This window comes from Rhipicephalus microplus, chromosome 4 (assembly GCF_043290135.1).
Source record: "Rhipicephalus microplus isolate Deutch F79 chromosome 4, USDA_Rmic, whole genome shotgun sequence".
Lineage (NCBI taxonomy): Eukaryota > Metazoa > Arthropoda > Arachnida > Ixodida > Ixodidae > Rhipicephalus > Rhipicephalus microplus.
The window spans coordinates 33,479,777-33,504,802 of NC_134703.1; the positions used below are offsets into that span (position 1 = coordinate 33,479,777).

Here is a 25,026-nt window from a genome sequence, read left to right on the forward strand (position 1 = left end):
GTTCCCTTCTCCAGCCACCACGCGAGCGCATGCGTGTCGGCACAAATTCTAGCCCTGGCTCCTCGAGGCGTATCCACAGAACACACATATATATACAGCCATGTGCTTGCGTACTCGCGCGAACCAATGGTCTGATTACGGGCGTCGGACCTTCGGTCATCCGCCATGTTAGTCTGCATGGGGAGTTTTTAATCACGTGATGTAGGTTTTCTTGATCACGTGTCTTTAAACTCTCCACAATAGGTTTTTTATCACGTGACACAAAACTCCCTAAGGAGTAAAATTGGATAGTGACATCGTTTTACTACCTCTCTGAGAGATGGTAGTAAAAATATGTCATGACCGCCTTTTACTCTCGTGTGAGGTAGTAATTTTAAACCCAAGGTAGTTTTCAGAGGTCATGAGCCGCAAAAACCCTAAACTCGGATAGTTTTTGCTTACAGTGTGTTGCGCGGTGGTCTTAACAGTCGACCGGCTCGAACTAGACACATTACTTTCTTCGACACGTAATGAAGTGTCGAGGTTATGCAGTGTATCGAATACTGAAGTATACGAACTGATGTAAGTATGGATTTCTTGTCCGCACAACACAATTCCTGTTCTCCCTTCTTGGTTTAATGCAAACGAAAGCGTCCCCATCTCCGTGAAGAAAAAAAAAAAAGGGGGGGGGGGCTAGGCTTTTACTCACTCTCGAAGAATCAGCTCGCGTTCTAGATGGTCTTAATATACACTAATTATGCACAGCGGAAAGCAACGAAGACTAAAGTCCGTCGCGGTGGTGCAGCGGTTACGGTGCGCAAGTGCTGCATCGAAAGTATCGAGTTCGATCTCGGCCGTGGCGGTCGCATATCGATGGCGGCGAAATGATTAGAGGCCGGTGTACTGTAGTGTGCGATGTAAGTGTACGTTAAAGAACACTATATTGTCTAAATTTCCGGAGCCCTTCACAATACGGCGTTCCTCAGTCAAATCGTGGTTTCGGAACGTAAAAGCCCAGATTTCTTATGTCATTCTTAAAGGGCAAAGAAGAGAAAACTGAGCCCCGTAACTGTCTGCATCAGAGTGTGACACCTCAACAGGAGCTCACAAGGGATGGGGGTGAGGAGGGATTGAAAACATAGGATTAAAAGGTACATATAGAAAGAGGAAGGAGAGAGCGAGGCGCAGGGACAGCGAGCGACGGAAGTAAAGAGGAGATAGGAAAGATGGACACGGTCGCAGGAGTACGAGGACGGGGCACCACACGGCGAGAGCTCTTGTCGACGTCAGAAGATGGCGTAGGGGGAGCCCAGTCGGCCAAAGGTGCACTGTCGTCGGAGATCGCGGGGGCACAACCAGTCGGCACGAAAAAAAACCCAGATATTAGGGAGTTTTCTAATCGGGGCCCCGTAAGTTTGGGGGTCCCAAAGCCTTATTGCGTGTACTCGTTTTGGGTCAAGCAAGAGCAAAGAGTTTATAGGGTCCATGGGTACTTTGGACACCTCCCTATTCTAGGTCAGCCCGGTGAGCCGTCACTTCAGTGGGTGCCGTCACGTTACGTTCGTTACGCTCCCGCTACGTTCGAGAAATAGCGTTCCCAACGCAAAACCCAAACCCTGCTTGGGTCTCGCGCATGTGCAGTGGCCTTGACGCTACTTCTCTGGGTCGAAAACTTTCTAATACTATTAACAAATGCAAAAGGGAGACACATTAGCGATATGTGCTGGCGCTGAATAGAAGCTATTTTGTTTTTGTAAAGCCAAATCCCAACATGCGCACATATCAAACACATGCGATAAACCACAGGTTACCGAACAGAAACGTGACTTCCTTGTAAGTGGTGAACAAAGGTATAGAACCCTCACACCCCCCGTCGTGGTGGTCCCGTAGCGCTCGAGTGCCGACTCCTCGGTCACGTGATCAAATCCCGCCCGTGGAGGCCACATTTTCGATGGACGCAAAAATGCTTTAGTTCCTTGTACCTATAGATGTATATGTGAGCGTAAAAGGACCCAAGAAGGACAAATTTTCCAGAGCCCGCCACTACACGACTTCTCTAGTAATCATATGGTGGTGCTTTTGGGACGTGAAACCCCAACAGTTGCAAGGCCCTCACACACCATTATGAGCGAATTTTATTATGTCAGCAGCCCCAATTATTCCCCTCGGTTTTTATCCTTGCATTCTTAATAAAAGGTCACCTGATCGAATCGTGGTGTGTCAACTATATGGTAGTCTCAGTGCCGTACGAATTGTCTAGCAGATATCCTTTTAAGTGCGAATGCACTTCATAAGCGACCCTGAATCCGCCGTCCGCGGTGCGCCTTCTCCTCTCCCCTAGCAACGGCGTGAGGAGCGGAGGGAAGCGTCTGTAGCAACGGCGCAGCCACGTCACACACCACGTGATTGCGCGCGCTCCACCCTCCGCTCCGTGGAGCCACGACTTGCTCGAGATCTGCAAGTCGTCATGGGTATAAATCCATCGCAGGTATCAACCTCGACTGCGATATCTCCAACAACGAGTACAACGCAATCGAATGTGAGCATTGCACGTGTCGTTGAAGATGTCGCGCCGGTTGAAGACAAGGCAGCGCGGCGAAGGGCCCGTGATGCCGAGCGCAAGCGGGCCGCGGACATAAACATCATTATAGTGCGAATTTACTCTCACATATACGCGTGAACTCAACAAGATCTCCCGAGAGGGTCTAATGGTTCCTGGGAATCACAATGTGATCACACGGGGGAGTTTACGTTAACTCACTGGAAAATGCCAACGGATTTTAACTTTACTCCCTCTCATAGCATCACCCCGTGCATTCGCACTTAATCATGCATGTTCATTCTCGGGGAAATGCTTGGTAGTTTTTTGCATTTAGATAATGCCCTCATGATCCAATATCGTAGCATCAGCTCGTTTGATCGACAATACAACATTTGCTGACTGCTTCAACGGTGCATTCTATTCTGACTGCTCCAGCATTGCAACTCGGAAAGATGTTGTGCATGCAACAGAGCCATCGGATGTAAAGCCCTTATATATATACTAGGCATGCCCAAACCCTCGTGGGATGACGCTTTAAAAATGAAATGCATAAAAAAAAGACTGCGGAGATTCTCACCTTAACCATAGCCACCGCTACCCGCTTCTTCCTCTCTTACCTGCGTCGAACTACACACGGTTGTTGGCATGTGAATTCGAATGCACGACTTGGAAGACAGAAAAAGAAAAGCAACTTCGCTATTGGCATACGACCAAAATCGAAACCATTAAATTCATACTTTATGAGCAATATATGCCCAAAGAAGCAAAATCAGCCACGTTCAAAAAATTAGTATATTTAATTCATATCGATCAATTAATAAAGTTTACAACGTCAGCAAAATTACGAAATTCTATTTTCTTTACAGAAAGACACTCTTCCTTGCTTTTGTTTTAATGCTTATATTTACATTATCCACCGGCTTCTTGGCCGATCCCCCATAGTGTGTAGGAGCCAGTTCCAAGGGACAAGCAAGCAAGCAAGGCCACCGACAAGAAAAAGAAACAAAAAGAAAAAAACGCCAGACGGAAAAGTCTGCGTTTGCACCTCCGCGCGATTTGGAAAAAAAGAGGACGTTTTAACGCTGCAGGCACTGCCCTTGAAGGAACGTTTTCATTAATCTTCATCAGGTGCCGTGGTTCGCTGAAGGAGCACATACGCGCAGATGAAGCTTCATCTAAGTGCACTGTTACGAATTCCAGATAGTTAAAGGGACGCTAAAAAGCAAAAGTTTTTTCGCGTATTAGTAAAGCACAATTCACAATCCCGAAGACACCAATCTCAGCGAAAAAACGCGCCAAAGGAAAATACGAGCGGAGACGCCACCTTGATATTCCCGCACCAAACACCGTGCCGTCATAATTTTTGTAGACGTCTACTGAGTCCTACGTGACTTCAAATAAATAAAAATAAAGTACGTTTGAATCTTCGGGTGTCAGAGACCTAGCACGCAAATTTTCAGAAAATAATTTTGAGCCAAAGTCACGAAAATAAGAAATGAGTTTTGAAATTCTGACGTGAAGCACGGAGATTTCGGCGCGGAGTTTAAAATTGACACTTCAACCTTGATTTTCTCCGCTAATAACGAACTTATGTTAGGTAAACATATGACATTCGATTTCTGAAAGTGCAGTTTGTCAATATAAACCAAGTCATTGTTTCTCTTTAGTCTCCATTTAAACGTACTACAGTGATTGATTGATTGATTGATTGATTATGTTGGGTTTAACGTCCCAAAACCACCATATGATTATCAGAGACGCCGTAGTGGAGGGCTTCGGAAATTTCAACCACCTGGGGTTCTTTAACGTGCACCCAAATCTGAGCACACGGACCTACAACATTTCCGCCTCCATCGGAAATGAAACGTACTACAGTGACGCACCCCAAACGTGCTTCGCAACCTTACAGTGGTTTTGGCACGTAACCCCGTAATTTAACTACAGTTAACCCTGCACCACGGTAAGTTGGCGCAACCACAGCGAAGCCGAGCGAGTTTTATGCACACGCGTGGTCGTTACTGAAAAGATTGTGCGCGAAGATAAGAATTATTAGCGTCGCGATCGGGCAAGACGATTAGCGTTATCTCCAAGGTCGGTTTGGGCGCCCCCGCAAGTGGCCCGTTCACAGAAGCCATTCCTGTTCTTACACCTGTTTAGTAAATACTGAAACGCGGGAACGCAGTGCCACAGACGTATTCCTGGATACTGTGACGCCGAATCGGCCCTGTCTTTGCCTTAAGGCGAAAATTGAAAGCTGGCGTGAAAGAAGAATATATCACGTGACCCCTAGCTGCGCGTCCACTTTGTTTTTGCGGCGTTCGCGCGTCGGAGAGTACAGTTCCACACCGTCAAAAAAATTAAGCTAGAGCTTCGCAGTAGTGGTGCCACGATCAATCAGAAAGAGCAGAGCTTGGCGTCCTTGTTTGGTTATCTTTCTTTATTTTTTTTTCTATTCCTTTCTATTTCTTTCTATTATTGCCGACCGACAGACAATAATACCAAGAAAAATATTGTAGGTGTTATCAGAAGTAATTGCAATGTAAATGTAAAAGAGAAAAGTGACGAAAAGATAACTTGCCGTTGGCAGGATCCGAGCCTGCGACCATCAAATAACGCTTCAAATGCTCTATCACTGAGACATGGATACGGCGACGGACGTCCGCCCGACCATTTTTTTTTAAGTTATATATGTGCGCTTAAACGTGGTATAGCATCAGTCACAGCAGGCCAACTGCCATTACGGCTAGTGTAAGAACACTATTTTTTTCCCTGTTTGGCGTCACGTCGTATGCGGTCTTAGAACGAGATGGAAGCTGACCAACAATTCCTCGCATACCACCTCAATTGAGGCATCAAGTCTGTCAGAACGAGACCATCGCTATAAATGAAAGGAAACTCAAATTTAAGGGCTCGCTTTCTTTGTTAGACACAACAGTAATGACAACAGACAATGATACCAAGTTTTTTTTATTATTGTTAGAATAGTACGTGCGCACGCGTACGTTTCTGGGAATGCCACTAAACAGTTTATAATATGCACGATCTCCTGTATAAGCTTATAGAGGAGGTTTATAGAGGAGGTCGTGGTAGCATGGCACTTCATTTTACAGCGAAAGCTGTTATGAGGTCACAGCTCGGGTCACGCGCAGTACGTTGTCCACCGCCGCCGCCGGTGTCCATAACAACATCGCGCGAAATAAACAAAAAAAAAACACCAGGCCTGCGCGGAAAGCGCTGCACAGTTAGAGCGAAAGCTAGAAGAGCGGCCTTTCAGAGCCTTTTAGAAACACTCATTGGGTAACTACTGCAAGCACACGGTACGTTTGCTGTGCCCTAGTGGAAAGGGCCGGCTCCGCCACGAGGGATCGGCCATGAATCATGGGGCAGTGAGATTACGAAAGCGTCCCGAGTAAATGACTCTTTGAACACTCCCTTACTTCTCCTATCTTCTCGAAATACTTCCTGTACCTTACTGTTCACTGTATTTCCGTCGCTATCCTGTGCCATCGGCACACTGAGTGACTGGAACGTTTTCCCGAAGTTTCTCATCTTCTTTGAGAATATGGCAGGCACTAATAATATGCCATATCGCAGTCTACTCTAAATAAATAAGCTTTTGTGGGTGTTTAGTATCGCTACTTACTTGGCTCATCTGACGAAAACACACAGGAGACGACTGAGGAACACGAGTGTTGTATTTTCGCTCGTTCATCCAGCGGCATGAGTCAGCAGGCTTCTCGTATGTTTATCTCGAAAAACCAGCAGCCTTTTTTGAGATACATGGGAAAGTGTCTTCCATTTTTTGGCAGCGGATATCGGTATCAGCAGGCATTGGTACTCTCTTTAGTCCTGTAACAGGTCACTAGATATCTCCGTTTCTTAGAAAACGTTTGTGCTAGTTATGCATCACATCGGTGCCAACTTTGTGCCGGCGTAATTCATAAGTGTGTTTCGCGTTCGGACGGCGATAAAGGGAGCCACCATGCCGCAGCCGTTGAGAAGCTCATTTTTGTGTGTATTTTTTTCTTTTGTGTGTGTGTGTGTGTGTGTGTGCGTGTGTGCGTGTGTGTGTGTGTGTGTGTGTATGTGTATGTGTGTGTGTGTGAGTGAGTGAGTGTGTGTGTGTGTGAGTGAGTGCGCGTTCTGAAGTAACTCGATCAGGGGGTTGTACAAAAAGGTACTAAAAAACTGATTTAAAGTGGCATCTAGAGAAAAAAAAAAGAACAGCATGAACATAACATATAAGAAAACGGCAAAGGCTAATGCATCGTAAGTGCGGCATGACCAGACACGCAATAATTTACGGTTTTATAGCTATCTTTTCTTTCAGCGGACTGCCGCTGTGTTCATCAAGTTATTCTTCAATGCGTGACACGCTCACTCAGATCGATACTACTCGACCTTAATTATCTAATCAGATTTTGCGCCTGACGAAAATGGTGAAGTATAGTCGCATATATCTAAGTAGCAGACCTTACTTTGGAACGTACGACAAAACAAGTGCAAACATAAGATGATCTGGACACGAGAGATAAGATTCGACGATGGGTGACATCATGTGCACTGTCCGTTATCGTTATGTTTGAGTTTCGCTAAGCACTCATGAGCTAGGAAGATAAATAGACTAACTATTCGCTTGCCCAGACTAGTTACGTCCAGCGGTAAATATTTAGTTCCAACTTTTGACACTTTTTTTTTTGATGCGTGGTCACAATGTAACAACATAAGGGTCGCGCGAGTGGTTACGGATGGAAGCAACAAATAACACATGAGGAAGAAATATATATATATATATATATATATATATATATATATATATATATATATATATATATATATATATATATATATATATATATATATATATATATATATATATATATATATATATATATATATATATATATATATATATATATATATATATATATATATATATATATATATATATATAGTTTATTTAGAATAGCGCGGCATCATTTTATTGTTGTAGTTAGTATTAAGATATGTCATTTTTGTCAGTTATTTTAAAATTTTCGAAAGCCGAGCCGAATAATGCATATATTCGGTTATTGCAAGTGCCGCTTCGCGCTGCGGCTTTTTTTTTTTTTCGCGATAGGACGCTTTGCAAGCACTGGATGACGTCATGAAGCACCGAAATAAAACACCCCGTTCAACTAAATAGATCTTGTTTTGTGAAAAAGTCAGCACGGCTAGGTCATGTACGTGTTAAGAAGATAGTACTATCGATGGGGAAATGTTCCAAGATAACCAGTGAGTTACACTGCGTCTTTTACAACACGATATGTCCATTGATGATGAATATCAGGGTAAGTTAATAATAATAATAATAATAAAGTTAATAATAATAATAATAATAATAATAATAATAATAATAATAATAATAATAATAATAATAATAATAATAATAATAATAATAATAATAATAATAATAATAATATAAGGATTAACGTCTCAAAATCGCGGCATGACTAGGACGTTGCAGGTGAGGGCTCCGAAAACTTCGACTGGTGTTATTTGACGTGCATTCACATTTCACAGTACACATACCTCAATTCGCCTTCATCGAAATGTGAGCGCCGGGGTCGGGATTGAGCACGTGACTTTGAGATCGGCAGTACCTAAGGGCAACACATCTGTGCCCGTTTCGCATTCAGTACAGCAACAATTGGTTAGAATTTTACGTGCTTCGAGATTTCAGAAAAGGGACGTCTAGTAATATCTACGAATGAATGAAGTTCTACTAAATTCTGCGGCGAAACCGAAACCATGCGGACGAGGGAGCGCAACAAGCAGACGACTACAATGACGTCACTGTTCAAAAGAGCGTTTACAGTGGTGCAGTTTTTCTCTATTCGATAATGTATATGGGTCATGCGTGCTGTGATTGCGAGCGCAGCCCAGGCACCCACACAATCGAAGTCGGTTGGTGGTTGATACAACAACGCTTCCTCATTTCAGTTGCGCTCTTTTGTGTTTCTGTTTCATTGCAGAATCGGGGAGAATTTCGTAAATTCGCAGCTGTTACTATAGAAGCCGCTTTTCATAAATCTCAAAGCAGCCATCAGTTCTTCGCATGAAAAGCATTAAATCTGCCATTTTACCAAACTCCACTATTGTGAAAGCTAGTTAATTTAACTTTCCTAATTACTGCTCCAAATGCTATCTTTAACTTTCTTAAGATGCCTGCCACTATACAGAAAAAAGCAACTGTGAAGATAGCGAGCAACTATACAGCGCTTTTTCCCGATTTTTAAAGAATATTGGACACGTGTCTTGAAACACCTTGTATACCATACACATCAGTCATGATGTAAACAAAGGTGAGCTCTTCAAAGTATTCGGTCGTAACAATGCGATACAGATTGCTAGATATATTTCCTTTATAGAAAGCCCTCGTATGAAAAGCAGAGTCAGCCGCTATGAGTGGAATGAAGCAGAAATGATGTAAAAGAGCCGACAGAACAAGACGACGAAGAACAATAGCCAATGAAGGCAGTGAATGTCTGTGTGTGACAGCGAACGGAAAGAAAGCACATTGATCGCTGTGTGATCCATGCGCACTCACCTGATAAGGTGTGTTGCTGACGGTGCAGTATAAGACTACCCGAGTGTCCTGATTCAGGTGATTCGGCCGTGTGAGTGATTAAAAGCGTCAACGGGAGTGGCAGCCGAGAAATGTCGTCCTGCGACACTGAACTCGATCCTCCAATAGGAATTTAGGGTAAGTTCAAAAGACAGATCTAAAAAAGAAAAGCCAGACTACGCGGTAATTGCGTTTTCATCTTGAGCGATATCCATGCCCTCGATCAAAGATAGCCTTTTTTTCTTTTATCACGATTAGTTACACTGAGAGACAGCGAGTTTGAGATACGGTTATCGGTGACATCAGTGAAAGCAACGCCCCGATAGCGCTTTCCGCGTAGCGTCACAAAACGCGGCTCTGAAGACTGCATTGTATTTGTCCCGCTATAGTGTGCCCCAACGTGCACGCGTTTGGTTTTGATCAAGTTGAGAATTTGCATAAAACAAAGATGTCCCGATATGTACACCGGCACTCATTCACAATTACAGGCTTGCGGAGTGTTCTCCATTTAAGGGGGCACACGTGTCACCGCAGTGTTCACAATATGATCTCTGCTACAGCATGCAGTAACAAAAAGCATCAATAAGAACGAAATCCCCATTCAACAATACCTTTACTATACTCTGGATGTAAACGTTGAGCGTTGACCAGTAAAGCTCCGAAATCTAGAAGAAAAAAAAACGTCGCCGAGAAGCCATAAACTAATACAACTTTTGTTGTCATTACGGAAGGTACAGTTCACGACGACGACGGCTGATCAGGTGACTGCGTCGTTCTTGCGGCGCTCCTGGCACTGATGAGCTGGTCGCCCTCCGCAAGCCTGAAGATGCTGGGACGCCTTCTGCGAGTGCCGTCTCCCTTGCGTCCGAAAAAGTTCAGCCGCAATCCCGTGGGGCGCAATTGGTGCGGTCCTCCGGTGTCCAGCTGCATGTTGAAGATGGCGGGCACGCTGAGGCCCAGGCCCGTGTTGGTGGGCGACGTGAGGAGCCTCATGTTGAATATGTAGGGAATGTTGATGCCCAGGTTGAGCGGGGCCAAGCCGAAGTGCCTCGGTTCCCTCTCTTGCGCGGATGTGTCCGCGAGAACGCCGTCGTAAGCCAGCATCACGAGAACGACCGATAGTGCGGCTGCCACGAACCCGACCACTGAACCCGCTCGCATGCTGAGTCAAGTGAGCGAAGTTAGCGCACGGAATCAGCACACGCACCTTGGAACGAGAGAGAGATAGAGCGCGGAAACGGACAAGTGGCAATTTTCTTGACCCGGAAACGTACTTCGAGTGGTGGCAGTATAAAAAGAAAATTTTCAGCAACAGTTTTAACCGTAGAGCTGACTCGATGGGCTGATTGCGCAATGAATTACGGGTGCGGTTTATCCGATGAAGAGGGCAGCTTGTTTTCAAATCTGATGAGAAGTGGCACCGTCCGTCAATACACAATGCGGTCGAAGCCGAAGTCGTCTTGCAAGACGTCTTTGCACGTTGTGACGCCAGTGGGAGAAACCATTCGGAATGAGCAAGTGAGTGCCCCGAACCGTGGCCAGCAGAGTCGTGCTTGGCTGGTCGAGGAATCGGTCGGAAGCTTGTGCAGCTGCCGAACCGCGTTTCGCTTTCTGTGTTTGTCAAAGAGGGCGTGTGTGAGCTGGCCAGCTGAATCGCGTGGTGGGGGAGGCCGAACGGAAACATACAAATAAAGTGATGGAGGACTTCGGAAAGAAAGGGAACGGAAGAATTCATTACGCACGCCCCGTGCTTCTGGATTGTTAGTCTTTGCGCGCATGAAGTTGGTGAACTCGCTTATAGTGCAGGTGAACAGTCCAGAATCGAGGTTATTTGCCGTACTATGACACCGTTTGTTACGGAAGAAACGACGCATTTTGTATTTACCATCGCATATCCTGAATACGTATCTCTTTCCGGTTGTGCGATACGTCAACCTCGTTCACACTCATGTTCATGTAGTTATCGCGGAGAATCCCCCAATTTTTTTTGTAACTTTCAGACGTGCTTCTGTTTTAATGCTGCGGGTATAAACGGTTGCATAGGGAGAAATGCTGACAACGCGCTAACAGATGCATACATGGTTCAAACAATTGAAACGTACGCACACATTACATGCATAGAGACAACGGCAAAGCAAATTAGCGAGGAGTTCGGCGATGAAACTCTTCAGCGGTTCACGACGGCGTTTGAGGAAGTGTGCGAAAGAGGGAGCGCGATCATTTTTTTTTTTTCAGCAGTCTAGAACGGTACTCATGCCGTGCCAGTTCATAAAACATACAGTGTATGGGCATATTCCAAGCCAAGCTACACCCACCTTGAAACCTTTGGAAAAAAAAAAGAAGTACTGCCGAATATTGAATGCGATATCGAATGCTTCATCATTTAAAAAAAAATATGATGCTTCATGACAATGTATCAGACCGATACATAGACAGTCATGCACGTAATTCACTGATAGGAAATCGGATAATTGGTGGGACATTACAATGAACGGATAGAAATGATCCAAGGTACGATGGTAAGGGCTGCAGCAAAACAAGCAGACTACATGTTATCATTCACATATGTGTTTAGATTCGCTGAAGAATAAATGAGAAACCACACCACTTGATTTAGTAACAAGAAATTTGAGAAGCTTGAACTAACTCACGCAAGGCTGTTTCACAACAGAGCTGCTTGGCACGCAGCTCGCCCTGACATGGCAAGGTCATTACTAACTCACCTGTCTCTTTCATAGCTAAGCTTGCTTTAAGGTCTTTTTTTTTTTTTAGTATGCGTCTGTTTACCTTTCTCTACACGCCTTCAGGCAAACTTTGACCGTAATTGATCTGCTGTAAGGCTTCTATAGGGAGTATGCGCCGCAGAAATCAGGCAAATTCCATTACTCGATCCCCAAACTGGTCCACTAAATAATAATAAGGGAGCACATATTAGAGGTAGCATGGTTGCAGCTTTTCCTGTTAACTATATGTACGGAGTGCTTGCGCAGCGACTGACTGCGTGCCGGTTGATGATGACGATCATTTTCTGTATACGACACACGCCAGAACCTCTACCATTAACTGTTGCAACAAAATAAAAATACGATGACGTTAGCCAAAATAGATATAACCATACGTAGACTGTCAACTATGATCCACTTTCACGAAGCGACTAAATTATTGAGCGAAACGAGTGACATTTCAATCGTGAAAACAGTGCCCTTGCGCAATAACAGCTGTGTTCTCGCAGCACCATCACTCTCCCTCTCTCTTCGGAGAATTTTAACAAGTTTTATCAGTCCACATATAGCGAAAAGAATCGAATATTCGAGTATAGAATAAGAGTTCGATGGCAGGCTCCATTTCTATAGAAAGTTTCCAATGCTCGCACGACGTTCATCGAACTTACGTTGCTACTAAACGTATCACAATAGAGCAAAACTCGGAAGTGGAATAAAACAGAAGGAAAGCAAGACACTACAATGGCTAATGTTTTAGCGAATACCATTTAAAAAGCAGTGATACGTTTTCCCGACTGAAAAATTCACCTATTTATCATTTTAGTTGATGATCGAAACCCTATTACAATGATTGATTGATTGATATGTGGGGTTTAACGTCCCAAAACCACTATATGATTATGAGAGACGCCGTAGTGGAGGGCTCCGGAAATTTAGACCACCTGGGGTTCTTTAACGTGCACCCAAATCTGAGCACACGGGCCTACAACATTTCCGCCTCCATCGGAAATGCAGCCGCCGCAGCCGGGATTCGAACCCGCGCCCTGCGGGTCAGCAGCCGAGTACCTTAGCCACTAGACCACCGCGGCGGGGCACCTATTACAATGCCAAGCATGACGTTACCGCCCCTATATACTGTACGGGAATAATGAGCGTTCATCGAAAATAGTTTTCATATTTCATCAGCATTTTGGTTTGTCTGTTGCTCCAGTTATGTCGGGACCATTGTGCATATTTGTAACTGTATGTGGCCTCGTGGCTATCGACTGCAGACTTTAAGGTCACGAGATCGAGTGCTGGTCTATGCGGCCGCCTTCCGATAGAGGTGAAAATGCTATAGAGGCCCGTTTACTTAGCTTTAGAAGCATGCTAAGGAACACCAGATGGTATATCCGGAGCTCTCCGCAACGGCGTCCCTCACAATCATATCGTGATCTTTGAACGTGAAACCTTAACAGTTGTACTATTACGGATATTTGCCATGCGACGATTTCCTTCAGAACACTGCGGGTTTGCTAATTGTTTTATCGCTTGCGCGACCTACTTTGCCCACTGACTTCGTGTAATCAGAAACTGTCGAATATAAGGGCTCTTTAAAAGCACGTCTGAAGCGGATCGTTGTCAGAGATAACCATGACAGCTCACTCTGTAAAACAGATATGTGGGTGAAGGAGTGGGGGGGGGGGGGGGGCAAGACGAATGACAATGGCGCATGACAAGCCTGAAAACTTTTGTTGCTGTCATATCCAAGGACGCATGATTCAATAATTATGTTTTGAAATGATACTTAGATGTGAACGAACTGAAAAATCAGTTCGCTGAATCATTCCGTTATCGTTACATCTCTACCCTGTCGAACAAAGATTAGCTCGACCCTTATATATATATACGGCACTTCCGGGCCGCTTCAGAAACGTCACTGTACGAGCGCGGACCGTGCATTCTTTTTACAAAAAGCAACGCCGGTGGATCGAAGTTATGCATCACAGTGTATTGACAGCTGTCGCGCTTGTTCTGGCGGCGGTCTCAGCGGCGCAGTCTCAACAGCAACCGAGACACGGTTACGAAGACCACAAGGTTCCGATGGACATGACCATTCGCATTCCAAACGTGTTCAACATGCTTCTCCGAAGAAACCACGCTGGCGTGGGAGTCGCCGTCGGTGTTCCAGCACTGCTCTCGTTCCAGTTGAACAGCAATCGGCCATCCCCCGACGCAGTGATGCTCCATCCTCCTGGTGCCGTGATTCTCTACCCTCCCGTGGCACAGCAGCCTTTGACGACAACCGAAGACGACGCCCAGACGCCGCAATAGTGAAAGTTTTGTTTCTTCTTTCTCTTCTGTCGTGTTTTACAGCAGAATTTTCATAAACTTCGAAAGGTGCAACTGTGTTATTTGTGCAGCTTCGCTACAGTGCCCATCTGTGTCCTAAGTAAGCAGCACTCCTGTATATCATGAAACCGGTCCTTATTCAGCTGTGAAAAGCCCCTCAAACGTACTGTATATACACTTTTGCTGGTTGACTGTGGAGCTCGTAGCGAATTTTTATGGTCTTATCACGCATAAGCTCTGGAAGTAGCTTGGCTTCAGCATCTTGTTTTGACTGCCTGTACATGAACTTGGCTTCAGCGTCTTGTTTTGCCTGCCTGCACATGCATGCGAAGATTGGTTACGATGAAAGCCGGACGAGCTGCTGACAGATCATCAGCGGTGGCCCTGTCGAATTGTTCGTTAATTTCTCTAGTGTTCTGTTTCCATGCTAAACGCGTCAACATGAGTGCCATGTACGTCTATGCAAGCGCTCCTTCGTGTAATGCCTGAACATTCATGCAAACACAGCCTATAACAATCTTCAAAACTGTTTCACCGATGCAAACATGTACGTTTAGCTGTGTGCAATAAACAACATCTATTTCATTATTTGATTGTGCTTACTGTTATGACCGTCGTAAGCAGGCGCCATGCTGTCGCCGAGAAGCGTAGCCGGGCAGCGCTCCCACGCCTGGAACCCCAGTTCCCTCGGAACCGGCGTCCAGAGCTGACGGGGGAGCGGCGCTCTTTTAATCCTCAAACAAGTAGCCGACCGGCCGGCTGTCTATGCCCGCCAGGTATTGTCCCTGCTAACCGGAGGATGAGACGTCGTGTCGCCACGACGCCGTAAGCCGTTCCAGAGAGGACAACAAAGACAGCATCTTTCTTGGAAGAAACCGCGGCCACCGCCACAAATTGCCCTGCTAATTGAGCGGACAGATCGGCGGACCGTTTGATGTATGCTGTCCGGAGCTTGGGACCCATCGACCAGCGGCACACACACGACGAGGAAGAGCCCCTCTGGCGCCACCTTGCAGTGCATTGATCACGACTCAATATTGGATGTTCAGGTGGGCCGTGCATGCTCGTACCCCTCGCCTGTTGTGTGTGTGTGTGATTGGTGTTCCACTCAAGAAGGAGGAGCCCGACAGGGCTTATAACGGCGCCGCAGAGTGCCGGACGTGGCTCTGAACCATGTAACGGTTCAACTACCACGCTCGTGGTTTGTGAACTCCTAACCTCATGCTGTAAATAATTGTAAATAGTGCCATAAACGTGTTTGTTTTTTCATATCCCCATCTTGTGAGCGTTCGTTACCTCCACCCGAAGCTACACCACGCTACCACAAAAGACCGGGCAGACCCCGGTCCGCGACAACTGGTGATCAGCGGTGGGATCCGAAGCGACTACTGGTGATCAGCGCCGAGAGCCACGACATTACATACAACGGATCAACAGTAGCGTTCAAAGCAACTGGTATTTATTCCTGAATAATGCTGAAAGTTTAATTGTAAGAGGCCTAGTCAGGCGACTCATAAAGTCGCATTTCGTCTCCTGCACCACGGAACCTTTGGGTTTTCCGTCACGGTCATGAAGGCCACGAAGGCTGACCAACTTCTTGGGAGCTGAAGGTTGTAGTAAGAAGCATCGAACTGTTTATGTTCCCTGCATCATATGCGTTGTTTATCTTATCCCGCTTTCTTGTGGTAAAGAGTATATTGGACAGACGGGCCGTTGCCTTAATGATCGATTAAGAGAACATTGTAATAATGTAAAAAACGGCCAGGGGAGTTGGTTGGCCATACATTGTAAATCCTGCGGCTGCGCGCCGATATTCAATGCATGCACAGTTATCAAGAGAATGTTTGAAAAGCTTACTAGAGAGATTATTGAGGCTGAGGCTATCGCTTCACTGGGGTCTAAGTGCGTCAGCACTCCCTCTCTTACGCTCAGTGATAAAGAATTGTATTTTCTAAAAAATTAATTTTTTGTGCGCATCTTTCATGTCATGTGATGTTATCTTTCTTTGTGATATAGGCGAGCGTGCGGTGGTAATAAACATTATGTTGGAAGTTAGCGCCTGTGCCGTGTGTCCTCGTCTTGTGTCCCCGTTTCTTAGCGCTATTTTCAGTCGTCACTTGAAGATTTATTTACATTACGTTCATGGTAAGCTCTCGTACATGACGAGCTCTCTTACATGGCGAGCTCTCGAATTTGCCGCTCCTTTACATGGCGCCTACTAACGAGGATCACAACCGTGCGATACCTCCCGCCCCTTTCTTTCGAGTTTGAAATCGCAGCTTCCACACGCAAGAAATTACGAGAGCCTATAGCAGCGACAGAAACGTGGCGAAAACGGACCATCCAAGCGAGAGTATTTGACCATTTGACCCACCGGTCAGGCCGAAGTAAAAGAGTAATGTACTATAGCGAAATTGACGCCCGCTCTGTTTACTGTTAGTTGCAGCAAACATGCCGCGTCCAACGCTTGGTGGCGCTGGCGTTAGTCGAAGCGAATCAGTCTTGTGCATGAGATCAGAAATTCAAGCAAGATTAGAAATTAAGCAACGTGGAATAGATAGGCTTGCCTTAGGAGCTCACGGGAATACACCAAATCAAGGAGTACAAGGTGATATGGGATGGACATCATTTGAGGGCAGGGAAGCTAGCAGCAAGATAAAATTTGAGAAGCGATTGAGAGAAATGGGGGAGGAGCGTTGGGCTAAGAAGGTATTCAGCTACTTGTACATGAAAAATATCGATACAAAATGGAGGAAGCGAACCAGAAAATTTACTGGTAAATACTTAGAAAACAGCAGGTGGCCAAACCAAAAAGAACTATCGGTTAAGAAGAAAGTGAAGGAAACGGAGACTGACATGTGGAGAATTGGCATGATTAAGAAGTCCGCACTAGAGATCTATCGAACTTTTAAGCAGGAAATTGCCAAGGAAAGGATCTATGATAATACTCGGGGTAGTTCTGTACTGTTTGAGGCTGTTGAGAAACGGCGGACCGATCCCGCCGAAGCCACCACTGTTGCGAAAGACGGCGACGCCAACACGGCCCCGGAGGCGCCACTGCTTTCAACTCCGCCGGGAAGGTCACCAGCCGTTTGGTAGCGTATGTTTATCAGCTCGCGACTGCTTCTGCGCAGAGCTGATAAGACGAGCGGACGAGATGACGGTGAGTTAAACAAGGTTTATGTACAGCATATTTACAGAGGCGTTACAATTTCGGCACTGGGGCCGACAGAGACTCGAAGAGCCGAGCTCTTCTCTCTAACACATCGGTCAGTCTTTCGCCTAAGACCGCTGACTCACACACATGTCGGCACTCCGACACGGGGACGCCTCTCACATAGGACCGCCGATCGCGACGCGCCGCAGGGCTTCTTTTATTTACACCGGGTCCAACCAAAGTGTCCAATCAGAAGCGCCGCGGGTCGTCCGGGCAGATTCCGCCAATGGGGGCCGCCGCGCCATGCGTCAGACCACCTGACACGAGGACGCCGGCTCGCTGTCACGTGCGCAACTGACTCACTGCACGTGCGCCAGAGGAGCGCCGCGCGTGTTCACGCCGTCGAGGTGATCGCGCCAGGCAGACTGCGGGCTGGCCTTGACCCAGATTGCCTTTTTCAGAGGCACGGTCGTTTGACGAGGACTCGCTGGCACAACAGCACCCCCGCCGCCAGACAATGCACCGGAAAGACGAGCTGCTTCCACGGGGCTCGGATGTCAGGTGCGCTCGTTCGCCAGGTCCCTCCAGGTTCGCCTCCAGGGCCATGGGGAGAATACAGCTCCAGACTGTTCCGGGAACACATCCCATCATTGACGACGGATCCCCGCTCCACTGGCTTGTCGCCACAACTTGCTGGCCCACTTCGCTCGTCTCTTCTGACCATTTTCGGTTTCAGCACTTGTCGATGGTTCTGCAACTTGCTAAGAACGGTTCGACAACAGACAACACACGACACAAGCAAGTGCCCTCGGTCACCCGACAGAACACCAGACAAAGTATAGTACAACATATACCTATCTACGTGTCTATCGGAATTTTGTTCCCTCTACATCAAGAGGCACATGTGGGACAAAAGACCCCTAAAATGACAACTCAATTTTTTTTTTCACGTACAACAACGTAACGGATTAGAATACCACATAAAGTTGGCCCCTTGAGATCACTCTGAACGAGAGCGCTCAGGCCAGGTCGTGATGAGGTCAAAATTTTGCCCCGAATCGCCAGCCAGAAACCGAAAGGTTGAGAAGGTACTAACTAAACGCACTGCTCAATGCACCTGCATTAACGTTTACCTTTCCTTTTTTTTTTTCTTTAGCGAACGTCAAAGTTGCGCTGTGGAGCAACATGCTCCACTTCAGTAACCGGTCACTTTTAGGCGACGATACCTATGCGGTACCAAGAGCGGCTCACACTTGCGACGTTCCACAGGAGAACAACGATACGGCTTGCTACTGATTGACTCCTCACCGCTTAGCTCGATATCGTGTTCGATCACCCTCATGTTTCCGGGGCAGTCCGAAAACACATACCCAAACTCGGAAACAATCTTTCTCAGGTCCTCTTTCTCAGGTCCTCCTTCACTTACGCTAGGCTCTAGGTTTATCTGCTCCCGGATTACTTTCGATCCCCCTTCAATTACCTCACTAGAACTCAAAATTTCTGCTTCCTCTTCCTCTGAAGCCTTCAACAGCTGATTTACGACCGCTTGATGTTGAACATTGGGTTTCATCAAGTTGTAAATTTTGTTCTGCCGCCTTCCTACTTGCACCTCATAAGTTGTATCGCAAGGCTTCGATAATACTGTGGCGGGCCCTTCCCAATCAACCTCAAGCTTGTTCCTTTTGGGTGGCTGCCGCCGCATTACCTGATTATCAACTTCAAAAGCGCGCTTCTTCCCCGATTTCTCGTAGTGCTCCTTCGACAGCACTTTTGCCGCGTTTTTCTGGCTTTCCACTCGCGCTTCAATTTGGCTTTCCACTAGCGCTTCAATCGAGAGATCCTCACGCTGCCCTCGAATGAGCGTCTCTCGATCAACTCTCGGCAGCTCGCTCCAACTTTCCGCTACAGGCGAGAGCGTTGCAACCCTCTCGCTCTGACTCAATGGCGCCACGTCGTCTCCCCCAGCGCATACCGCGCCGGCCGCTCCCGCGACGGGCCGCTCGCGTGACTGCTCACATGACTCATGCGGAAACTTTCCTTTCTGGGGTTCCGTCGACCCGCCGACAAGGTCACTTGAGAGTTCACCGCATGGAACCAGGTCCAGCCTCCGCGAAAGCTTTCGCGCTTGCGATCGCGTGAGGGCCATGCACGCAAAGCCGGGGAAGAACGATTTGCCCTGCTCTTTAAGAAGCTGCTCCGAGTTGTTGGAGAAAAGATAAGAAAAACGATCATTTAGCGCGGCAGACACAGCCGCTTCGGTGCGAAGCTCACCGAACGGGCCTTTAATGACAACGGTGGCGATTGGTAAGCGAACACTCTGCTCCTCGGCGACTTGCCTGATCCACGCGCATTCTCCTGTGAAGTCATCCGGAGACACCAATGAAGGATGGACAACGTCCATGGTTGCCGCTGAGTCTCTAAGTGCTCGGCACGTTTTCTCATTGACCCTAATTTCTTGGAGATACGGCTCCAACAACCGCATGTTTTTTTCTGATTCTCGGATCGTTGCGAAGGCAAACTTTTCCTGACAGTTTCTCGCGATGTGCCCTTCCTTTTTACAGTTGTAGCAGATTAGCGGCTTCCGTTTGTTTTCCGGTTCTAATGCCTGTGTGGTAGAAACCTCACTCGATTTCTCCGCTTCTGTTTGCCCTTCCCCTACACTGTCCTTCGTAAGAGACGGGTCCTTCTTGAAATTACGGTGCGGAGCGGGTCTCCGTTGATCAGGTTTCTTTGAAAAGCCCTCTTTTCTCTCATTCTTTTCAACGCGCACTGCCCTGCTGTGCAACTTTCGACGAGTATAATACTCCTCAGCTAACTCTGCTGCCTTGTTTAGCTGTACTTCACCAAGTCTGTCCTGCAGCCAAAGCCTGACATTATCCTCGATGCAGCGGTAGAATTGCTCCAATGCAACGCATTCCACCACTTTATCGCGGTCGTCATAAACACCTTCGCCCTTGAGCCATTCAATTAAATCGGCTTTAAGACGAAACGCAAAGTCAACGTGTGACTCATTCCCCTTTTCAGCATACCGGAACCTTTGCCTGAAAGCCTCGGGTGACAACTTATAACGTCTCAAGAGCACTTCCTTAACCTCGTCATAGCTCTCAAACTCTTCCCTAGACAAGCAAGTTAATGCGTCGGACACTTCGCCGGGAAGAAGAGCTAACAGGTTCTGCGCCCAAAGAGACTGCTCCAAAGCATTTCGCTCACAGACGTGTTCAAACTTGACGAGATACTTCGCCATGTCCTCGCCTACTACGAACGGTGGCAGTTGATCCCGAATTCTAATACCGCTGACCTGAATCGTCGGAGAAGCTGCGCTAGGCGCCTGCGAACACTGTAGGATTGCCAATTCTAGTCGTTTCAACTCTAGGCGCTCTTGTCTCTCGGCCTCCTCGCGCTCGCGAGCTTCTCGCCTTTCTTCACGTTCGCGAGCTTCGCGCCTTTCTTCACGTTCGCGAGCTTCGCGCCTTTCTTCACGTTCGCGAGCTTCGCGCCTTTCAGCCTCTTCACGAGCTTCTCGCCTTTCAGCCTCCTCACGTTCGCGAGCTTCTACTTCTCGCCTTTCAGCCTCCTCACGGCGTGCTTTAATATCCACCCAGGCCTCATCGACTTCCTCAGCCGACACTCCCTCATCCTTCATGATCTCAAGGATCGCTTGCTTTCGTTTCGCACGGCCCAAAGTAATGCCGAGTTCCTCACAAATTTCGATGAGTTCCTTCACTTTAAGGTTCTCCATCGTTCACACTAGCCTCTTGCTGTTTGCCCCTGTTAAGAATCTACTTGCCGTACCCACTATAAGCCTACTAGCAAGACGCGCAAGCAATTTTAACACTGCCGTGTTTACCCCCTCTGCATTAACTTTGGTTTCAAAGCACTTCGACTTTGCTTGAAACGATCAAAGCTCACTCCAATGCTTCACACAGCCCTTCTCTAAACTACTACAACCTGAGCTAGAGTAGTCTGGTGAACTGAGGGGAAAACATCAGGCACTCACCGCATCGGTGTCGCTGACGCCGGCCGATCCCGCAGCTGCCAACCACTGTTGAGAAACGGCGGACCGATCCCGCCGAAGCCACCACTGTTGCGAAAGACGGCGACGCCAACACGGCCCCGGAGGCGCCACTGCTTTCAACTCCGCCGGGAAGGTCACCAGCCGTTTGGTAGCGTATGTTTATCAGCTCGCGACTGCTTCTGCGCAGAGCTGATAAGACGAGCGGACGAGATGACGGTGAGTTAAACAAGGTTTATGTACAGCATATTTACAGAGGCGTTACAATTTCGGCACTGGGGCCGACAGAGACTCGAAGAGCCGAGCTCTTCTCTCTAACACATCGGTCAGTCTTTCGCCTAAGACCGCTGACTCACACACATGTCGGCACTCCGACACGGGGACGCCTCTCACATAGGACCGCCGATCGCGACGCGCCGCAGGGCTTCTTTTATTTACACCGGGTCCAACCAAAGTGTCCAATCAGAAGCGCCGCGGGTCGTCCGGGCAGATTCCGCCAATGGGGGCCGCCGCGCCATGCGTCAGACCACCTGACACGAGGACGCCGGCTCGCTGTCACGTGCGCAACTGACTCACTGCACGTGCGCCAGAGGAGCGCCGCGCGTGTTCACGCCGTCGAGGTGATCGCGCCAGGCAGACTGCGGGCTGGCCTTGACCCAGATTGCCTTTTTCAGAGGCACGGTCGTTTGACGAGGACTCGCTGGCATAACAAGGCCAGGACGGGAGTGTTGCGAACCAAGACATATCGGGCCAAATACGAAGGGGTAGACACAGTATGCAGTGCGTGTAAAGAAGAAGAAACTGCCGAACACTTGATAATGTTCTGTAAAGGGCTTCACCTTATAGTTCAGGATGATGGCGCAGAGTTTTTCAAAGCACTGGGGTTTAGGGTCAGGAAGGGCAAAATAGACATTAAGCGGGTAGACTTAACTAGAAAGAGGTTATCTGATTGGTGGCTAAAGTCAAGGCACGAGTGAAAATTAAACCCTTCACTGCAAAGTACGAATCCTTAACCTCACTATTTAAAAGAAAAAAAAAAGAGAACTCTAATAGTTAGTTCACTAAGTATTACGGCTAGGTGGCGTTAGCCGCCGCCCGATCTAAAGGGTACAGCCACATCCATCCATCCATCCATCCATCCATCCAGCGAAGAAAGGCCACGCATCAAAGCGTTCGTGTGACCCGTGCTGACGGCTAACTCATCAATAACTCAAAAATTTCTTCTTTCTCTGACTATGACAAAATTGGCCCGACGTTTCCGCAAAGCAAGTGTATTTCGGCGGAATCAAAGATAGGGTAGGCGATTTCACATCATAAAACAGGTATACACCAAATCAAGTGTACCGCGCACCCTGCATTAATTACCGTCCCATTTCACTCACGAGCATTCCACGCGAACATCTCTAGCCTATTTTACTTGGTCATTTTGCTAGTCATCTGGTATCCAATTCCTTTTTCACGTTCTTTCGGCATAGCTTTCGCAAAACTTACTGATGCAAAACACAAATAGTATCGTACACACGGCAATGCCATCTCATTCGTCATTCTAGATCGTTTTTCACTTGCTACTTGGATATTTATAGATTTTTTTAAGGATACGACATAGTCGATTAAGTGCTGGTGTACTGCCATCCATTTTTTTGTTAACCTGAACGCACCAGCGTCGACAACCCAGTCTATTATCGCCGTATAACGAAGCACGGCGGCGAAATGAGCAAGAATATACGCCCATGCTCGATGAACAGTCCTATGCGGTTGTTTTCTGCCACACTGCTCCGGTAACCAGACACCAAGGCGCCACGAATCGGCGCCTATTGACTCAGCGGTCGACGCTCACGCGTTCAGGCTAAAAAAAAAAAATGGCGGCTGTACAAGTTGCGTCAACATCACCTCGACTCCCAACTTCTTATACTTAGCCCAACTGAGTGCACTAGAGGGGCGGCCGCCCCTTATTCATTGGTACGTGTCCTGTTTTGCGCTCAACTTTTCCAGCTATGCCCCAACTGTCCCGACAACCCACATTTCGCAACAGGTGGTAGTATTAGAAAGTACATCCCATGGGTACAGGGATAACAGTGCAAGTAAGTGCGAGACTGCCGCAACATTTGTGTAGTAGGTTTTACTTACCGATACTGAGGTTATCTAGAACGCCCGGTTCCGACAGATGCCTGTAGGCTGAAGCTATATAGTTAACACGTCGCGCAATTGCTCAAGTTCAGCGTCGTACTGCGCCGAAGACCCCGCTTACCAAACCTCATGTAATAAGTTTGTGTCGCACTTACGGCTCAGAAAGACTTAACGCAGAAGTAGATTCCGAATGTTAGCTAGTTGCGGGCGTCACTCGAAACACGATGTCGGCGAGACGATATCAATGTCACGTAGTACACTTGCCACCGAAGCATAACGGGTCGGCCATGGGACTTTCGCATATCTTCAACGAAGCGGGAGATAGCGTGCTTCTGCATACAAATAAGCAACGCCGCGCAGATGGTTGACTTCGTAGAGGCTCTTTTGATTGTATTCTGCAGCTCGACAGCTCCGGGTCACGTGACCCGAGCAGAAACGTCATGTTCTACGTCATACCAGCGCCGTAAAATTACAATGAAAAGCCAGCGTCGCACAAGTATCGCCATTTTGCCAGCGTCAGTGGTTGGCATGTATCTTTTTCGAGCCCAAGATAACCCAACGGGAGCGCAAGCACTTGTGGTAAATGTGTGTAAACCACAGCAGACGCCGCGCCGAACTTGTCTTCATGAATCATGGCACACCATGCAAGAAAATTGTTCGAAGTCGTGCAGTATGAGACATAATTTGACAAGTATAAGCAATGGTGAAATAATGTGGCAAAATTAACACGGTATAGCACCAGTTGCTACTTTTTTTCTTAAACTACTTATGGTTAGTAACGGCTAGAGTAGTAAAATTTACTAAATAATGTTAGTAACGGCAAAGACAGTAACTGTTACCACCCTTGCCGTTACTAACTGCACTTGCAGAGTTGTACATATGTGACAAACCATTTCTACCCCAAAGTTAGCAAGTACTTTCTTTTATGAGTGTAGAGCTTTCTTCGGCAGCTCCTGTTTAACAATGCACACATGAGATAGCCGCGTAAACAGCAGCAGGACATGCCTAGGAAGCGATTGTGCACAACATAATGTTACTTGCACAGAAATTTCACGAGAGAAAAGAATACAACGAAGAGCTATGCTCATAAAAAGGTGGTTTGTCATAAGTCTACAAAAGAATTTAAAAAAAATTTAAGCAGATTGTACTTCCCGAGTTTGTAAAAGTACGCGTAAAACTTCCTTAAAATCAAAGTTAACAACATGGGTGTTTTTCTTCCTAAACTGTTTCAAGCAATGACGTCGCTAGCCCGATATGAAGAACTCTCGTTGTTCAACAGCACTTTGTGTTAGCAGTCTGTGTTTCCTTGGAAACCGCACTTGCGCACATACTGTAGCTATGTGAGTGTACTTTCGCTTGACTCTATTTGTGCCCTTGTAATGTGCACTCTAATAGTCATCTCAATGAACACCATAAAATGAAAGAAGGCGTGACTCGGCCTGTGGTACAACACCACGCAGAAGGCCCACAGGTTCAATTCTCACTTGAACCAAAAGATTTTCATTATTTGCATTTTTCGAAATTTTTCGGTTACGGACAACATCAATT

At 47.0% G+C, this 25,026-nt stretch overlaps 1 protein-coding gene across 2 annotated transcripts in view; it reads right to left on the reverse strand.

Annotated features, from left to right (window-relative positions):
• The window catches only part of LOC119171851 (uncharacterized), a 34,793-nt gene extending 9,797 nt beyond the window's left edge, over positions 1 to 24,996 (reverse strand). Inside the window, exon 1 of one of the 2 annotated variants that reach the window (XM_075892501.1) lies at positions 23,634 to 24,996. Coding sequence is in view for 1 of the 2 variants with exons in the window: in XM_075892500.1 (XP_075748615.1) it covers positions 3,099 to 3,107 (9 nt within the window). In the remaining variant the exon portion in view is untranslated. Of the gene's footprint in view, positions 1 to 3,098; positions 3,442 to 23,633 lie in introns of those variants that run through there. The other variant, XM_075892500.1, reaches the window with a different exon arrangement.
• Between the last annotated feature and the right edge of the window lie 30 nt (positions 24,997 to 25,026).